Source organism: Centrocercus urophasianus, unplaced genomic scaffold (assembly GCF_019232065.1).
Source record: "Centrocercus urophasianus isolate 14NV4802_14NV808 unplaced genomic scaffold, USGS_Curo_1.0 seq_20, whole genome shotgun sequence".
Classification (NCBI taxonomy): domain Eukaryota; kingdom Metazoa; phylum Chordata; class Aves; order Galliformes; family Phasianidae; genus Centrocercus; species Centrocercus urophasianus.
Genome location: NW_024884756.1, coordinates 18,796,336 through 18,802,335, shown reverse-complemented (window position 1 = coordinate 18,802,335; position 6,000 = coordinate 18,796,336). Strand labels below are relative to the sequence as shown.

At 40.2% G+C, this 6,000-nt stretch overlaps 1 protein-coding gene across 3 annotated transcripts in view; it reads left to right on the top strand.

Moving 5' to 3' along the window:
• Positions 1–597: 597 nt before the first annotated feature.
• Positions 598–6,000, top strand: part of CERS6 (ceramide synthase 6) — a 112,832-nt gene continuing 107,429 nt past the window's right edge. For all 3 annotated transcript variants that reach the window (XR_006169550.1, XM_042822724.1, XM_042822723.1), the window contains exon 1: positions 598–684. Coding sequence is in view for 2 of the 3 variants with exons in the window: in XM_042822724.1 (XP_042678658.1) it covers positions 671–684 (14 nt within the window). In the remaining variant the exon portion in view is untranslated. The remainder of the gene's footprint in view (positions 685–6,000) is intronic.

Below are 6,000 nucleotides of genomic sequence, written 5' to 3'. Positions count from 1 at the left end.
CTAGTAAGGGCTTAAGTAAAATTCATTTATATTCCTCTGTGTCTGCTTTGAAATAAGGATGCTCATTGACCTGATACAGATGCTGACATACTCCCTCTTAGCCTAGACTACATTATTTGTTTAAGGGAAGATTCCTGTTAAGATGGAGTAGAATAGAAAAGAATAAAATTTCTTGATTGGAAGAGACCTCAAAAGATCAATTAGTTCAGCTACCTGACTACTGCTCAGCTAACCGGAAGTTAAGTGCTCTGCTACTGAGGGCATTATCCAAATGCTTCTTGAATCCTTACAGGTATGGGGTATCAGTCACCTCTCTAGGAAACATACTCTGGTGTTTCACCACTCTCACATTAAAGAAGTTTTTCCTTGTGTCCAGTCTGAATGTCCACTAGCACAGCTCTGTGCCATTCTTGTGTCTTGTGTTACTGGCTCCCAGAAGCAGAGCCTAGCCCCTCTCTGCTTTTCTGCTTTCCTTCTCTTTCCTCCTTCAGGGATCTGCAGGGAACAATGAAGCCACCTAATGATCTTCTTCTCTCTAGGCTGGGCAACCTAATGTCCTTGGTCTCTTCTCAAAGGACTTGCCTCCCAATCTATCACCAGCTACACTGCCCTCTCATGGATGCCTTCAAGGACCTCAACATCCTTTTCAAATTGAGGAGTGCAGAACTATATGCAGTATTCAAGGTGAGGCTATACCAATATTAAATTTGGGTGAATGCTTCCTGTAGGTGAACAAGCCCTCTTATCTTTTCTGCTGGATGCTTATTTTGATGCATAAATATCTACATTTTTTAATTAAAAAAAAAATGTTAGTTAAGCCACTGATTAATCCAGAAGGCATTGTGGGTGAGAATGAGTTGACGAATGATAAATCACTAGAGAGATCTTGTTGGAGTGTCTGTTACTGACATAAAGAGTTCCTCGTCTACTCTCAGGGTGCAGTCATGCACAGTGTGTGGCAGCTCTGGGACTTCAAGTGAGACTAAGGACTCAAGAGAACACAGATTGGCTACAGCCACTCTAAGTCAAAGTGGAGGCAAAAGCCTGATAGGGAGGGTAAAATGATGACACTTGTCAAAGATTAAGTAATACATCAAAGTATGTAACTGTTTTATGTAATTAGAACATAATGCCTATATATAACATCTGACAAAATATGGTGCTTTTTGTTTTGATAAAAGAAATAGAACCCATCCTTTTTTCATAATCAAGGTGGAGAAAACATCAATTTTCTGTTGATTAGTTACCCAGCATGAACTAGCTAAAGTGAAAATACACAGTAGAGCAGAAATGTAGCTTGAGAAGCCTGTCCTGCTTTGCATGACTCTGGGCAGAAAGGAGAAATTGGGTACTGCAGTGAGAAAATACTTAAAGCCATACCTAAATAATTTGCTGTCCAATGTTCACTGTAGCTGTGCTCTGGTAACAGAGGCAGGAGACAAAATAGTGTCAGCTTCCTTTTACAGGCTTATGAGCCTATTTACAGGATGCAGTAAGTTATGTTCAGGATAGAGAAGAGACAGCATTAGAGTACTGCCAGCAGGGAGTGTGGCCACTGGGTCACCAGTCTAGCTGTCTAGTACCTTTGCCAGTTAGCTGCCTTATCTGTGTGACTTGCCATCTTGAGAGTGCTGACCTTGGCAGTGAAAGTAGGGAACTCTTTGATTACTACCTAGAGCTTTAAAGCTCTAGACTTGTATCTGCACTTGTATCACACGGCCATGATGTGCCCAATTTTAACCAATCCTTTGATTTATACTTTTGCTTCCAATTCACTTAAATGAAATAACCTTACTCTTGCAATGTTGTTACAAAGAAAAATGGACACTCTGGCTTAAAAATGTCAGAGTAATATATTTTATGATTTGAGGAGATGAAAATGTTAATCTGATAAGTTGGCATTAATTGATAGTTTCAGTCAAACCAAACATGCACAGGTCTCCCTGTACACTTGTGATGAAAGTACAGCAAATTTCTAAGGAAGACATTTAAAGCCACGTAATAAGAAAATAAAAATCTATTGCTGGCAAGTTGCCTGTCATTTAGCACTGAGGCAGCTAACAATTTATATCTGGGGTCTTTAAACCAAATGCTAAATAGCAATGGCCTCATTCATGTGTGAAACACAAGTGTGTTAACAGATGACTAACGATTAATGTATAACTACATTTAAAAGAGCATGTGAGGAAAAAGAAATAAATGAGATAACTGGGTAAGTGTTCCTCTGGGCAGAATATAAAAACCACCTTGGAAGCTGGCTGAAGATGACCAGTAAGTGAATTTAACTCTGAGGGTGAGTTTTAGAGTTCTTAGGACTGTGGTTAGGTAACACAGTGGGTAACTCAGGCTGCCACAACTGATACAAAACTTCCAGCCATTAGGAGGCAAATACTGATCTCTCAAACTTGCACTGTCAATGTAAAACCAATGTAAGTATTCTGATGGGTTAGCACTGAAGTAGCTGCCTTTTTATGCCAGATTAGTTCTCTGGTCAGGTATTGTCTGTCCCCTTGCAGCTGATGTGAAGCTGGCACAGACTCCAGGCTATGTGCTCATTGTAGAGTCTGGCACAGCTATGTGGTTAGTTAGTGCCCAGATTTTGCAGTACAAGTAAATAAGGCTGGACTACTTTAAGTCTGCAGTCCCCCAGAGTATCACTAGATGCTGAGACAAGAGCCGTATAACTCCATGCAGCAATAACCTGAACTGCAATAAGGTTTGAAAAGTTCTTTTACTATGCTAAGTAGATTGTGATGAGATTCTAGCTCAAAGCTGGCCACACAAATAGGCATGAAATGGATCTATCTGAAGTGCCAAGTGAAGTGTAACACTGTAACTAGTTCAAATGAGATAAAATCAGCCCTTTTTCTGTCTGCGCTAAGAGCTGGCATGTAAAATTAGAAACTTTCTTTCAGGACAAATCAGTCAAAATGGATGTAAAAGATTGACTAACTTTATCATAGTGTGCATACAGTCTAATTAGCTTACCACAAGCTTATGTTGTTAAGCAATGCTGAAATTGTGAGCTATGACTGTATCATAATTACAATGTACACTTTGTCACACTTTCTTCAAAGCTAGAGCAGGAAGCCAAACCAAAGTGAACAATAGAGGAAAAATGTGGCATGGATACATAGTGACTCAATCCTTGCTTCCTCTTTTCCTTCTGACCAGTTACCAGTTCTCACAGAGCAATTCTGCTTTGGGTCAACTTGAATTAGAGCCCAGCACAATGCACAAACTCTCCTGAGGCACATAAACCGTTCTTTCAACTAAAGCTACTTGTCCACACATCATCTCACAGCAGCCAAACTAATTACAATTGCATGTCTTCCCAAGTATCAAAACCTGCTTGTCTGCCAAGATAAAAACAATTGGAAGACTGTGAAGTGATATAACCTGGGGACACCTACTGCATGGATGTATTTTTAAGCTCTATTATGCAGAGCTCTGGCAGTAAATTCAGTGTGTGCCACTTGGTAACTGGGTGAAGTCAGACTAGTTTATTCAGTTCAACAATAAACCCATGTGGAAGTCAGGACTGATTTGAATGTCTAGGATAGATCTCATAACAGACTGCTACTCAGTGTGGTTTTACTTTTTGGGTGAAGCAAATTAGAAAACTGACATAAGTAACAGTGCAAAAAAAAAAAAAAAAAAGGAAGCCCCACACCTGTTGGGATCAGCAGGCATTCAGAAGAACAGCCTGGAGTCATGGCTGGCAGCATGATGCAGTTGTAGGAATGCTAACAGGCTCAAAGCAGTTTAAAGGTTCAATACAAACTCCTGTTGACTGAAGATGAACAACAACAAAAAAAAAGGCATTTTTTTTTTTTTTTTTTTTAAGAAGGGGTTATTAACCACTGTAAATTAGTGAAACTGTTTTTGAGCTCCCCTGTAGTATCACCTCTCCACAGCACAAGATTCGGCTGTTCTCATTCTGTAGTCTTCCCTTGGCTACTTCCACATGATTGCTATGGTAATATGAAGTCTATTAAAAGGTTTTAACGGTCACCCACCCAAATGTTTCAGAAATGTTTTCAGATATCCTTAGAGAGCTGTTGCCCCCAAATAATTCTACTCTCCCAGAAAAGCCAGAGTAGTATTAGTTGCTCAGTGGGAGTTAACCTCTTTTTGTTGTTGTGGCTAGGTTCATTTTGCAAAGACCAGTTCCTTGCCTGTATCTGCATGTAAGCAATACAAAATTCCAGTACTAATGAGCCTCTGCAATGTCTGGGAAAGAACTATTGTATTGTATTAGAAACAGACATAAATATTAAAAATATTTGTACTCATTGGAATAGCAAAGTACACTGCAGAAATGGATCACCTTTAGATGCAGAATAATGATACGAATTTTCCAGTTAAAATTAATTGTCTCAAATGCAATTATCACTAATTAAGCCAATGGTTTTCTGCATATTGTCAGCTATTGAAACTACCTGAAGACTTTATCAATTCAAAATTCTATACTTCTGAGGATACACGTACATATCTCTGAAGACAGGTCAATGCTGAAAATAGAGAGATCTGGAAGATTTGGGTCTTGTAATTGAAGAGAGGCATATGCAAATGTGCAGCAGCCAGCTCAGATGTTGGTGAGAGAGCTGGAAAATGAGTTCCCAAGAGAATCTCTATGTCAGTCAGAACTTGGTGTGAGATCTGGCTGTGAGGTCAAGGGAGAGAGGCAGGAAGAAGGAATGTAGACGGCAGCCAGTTATGGTTTGAGCACTGGTTAAAAGTCTTGTGGATTTGAGGAAATAAAACATGCTATCTTATGCTCAGAAAAATCATGATTCGTAGGTAAAGAAGGCTGTGTTAGAGGCATGCGACTCCCACTGCGTGTTTCACTCTAAGCTGAAATCAGCAAAGCCCCACATTCTAGCAGGCTGCTCATGCTGGGACTCTGAGCAGGATCCTGAGACACTTATGCATGGGGCTGGAGCCAGCAGAGCTTGTAACTTTGTGAAGGGCTCAGGTGGGCCCTGGTGGTGAGCTCCACAGCTAAGGAAGTGAAGAACCAGATAGCTCTGAGCAGTGCTACAGTCCACACTTTTTTTTTTTTTTTTTTGGATGGTTTGAACAACTGGGTGTCCATGGAGTAGCCTCCAGCTACCAGCTCTTTTCTCTTTGCCCTGGAAGGGACCACTGAATCAGAAACTTCACAAATACATTGTCTGTTGGCTCAGCAATAAGCCAAAAGCATCCAATAGCAGATTCACCTGCATGACTCCTCAGCCATCTTGCTAAAGCATTCTCTGAAACATCCTCACAATGTCCTACATGGCAATGTTCACCATATACAAAAATGACAAGTTTTGTTAAAACTGTAGCATTTTTCACTGTATGGTTGTGCTGTGTGTTTACCTTAGGATTTTCTTCAGCATAGAACTGTCAGCACACAGATGTAAAAAAAAAAAAAAAAAAAAAAAAATACTATGTAATTAGTTTTTCAGGAAAGACAAGTAGAACTAGTGGAAAAAGATAAAATAAAGAGCAAGCTGGCAGCAAACCTACAAGCAGGATGACAAAAATTCTGGAATGTGCTCTGCAAAGCAGTCAGCTTCTCTAGGAATTCAGTAGCCAGTTGGAGGGTGTGATGATGCAGAGGAGAAAATTGAAGCCAACAAAAATCAAGTGAGGCAGATCAGGAAAGGGGATGGTGTGGGAGAAGTGAATCTAAGACTTGAAGTATGTTTGTCTATGCCTAAGCCACTTAGTCTATAGGCCAGAGGCCACAACAGCACTGAAATTTGCTTTACATCTTTTCTGTGAAATGTAGCAGATACGGCTATAATTTTCCTCTTGTAGGTTGTAGCTGCTAGGACCAGGCTGTAAAATACCAAAGTCATGATCTACATAAATGCCAAGAGACTTTTTTTATCTAGGAATAGAAAGCTGTAGCTCTCACCTCAGATTTACTTCTGCCGAGGGGTGTGCTCCAGACACCCGTCCGTGCCTCATTTACTGCTGTTTGGTGCATGGGTTTAAGTAGAGAGG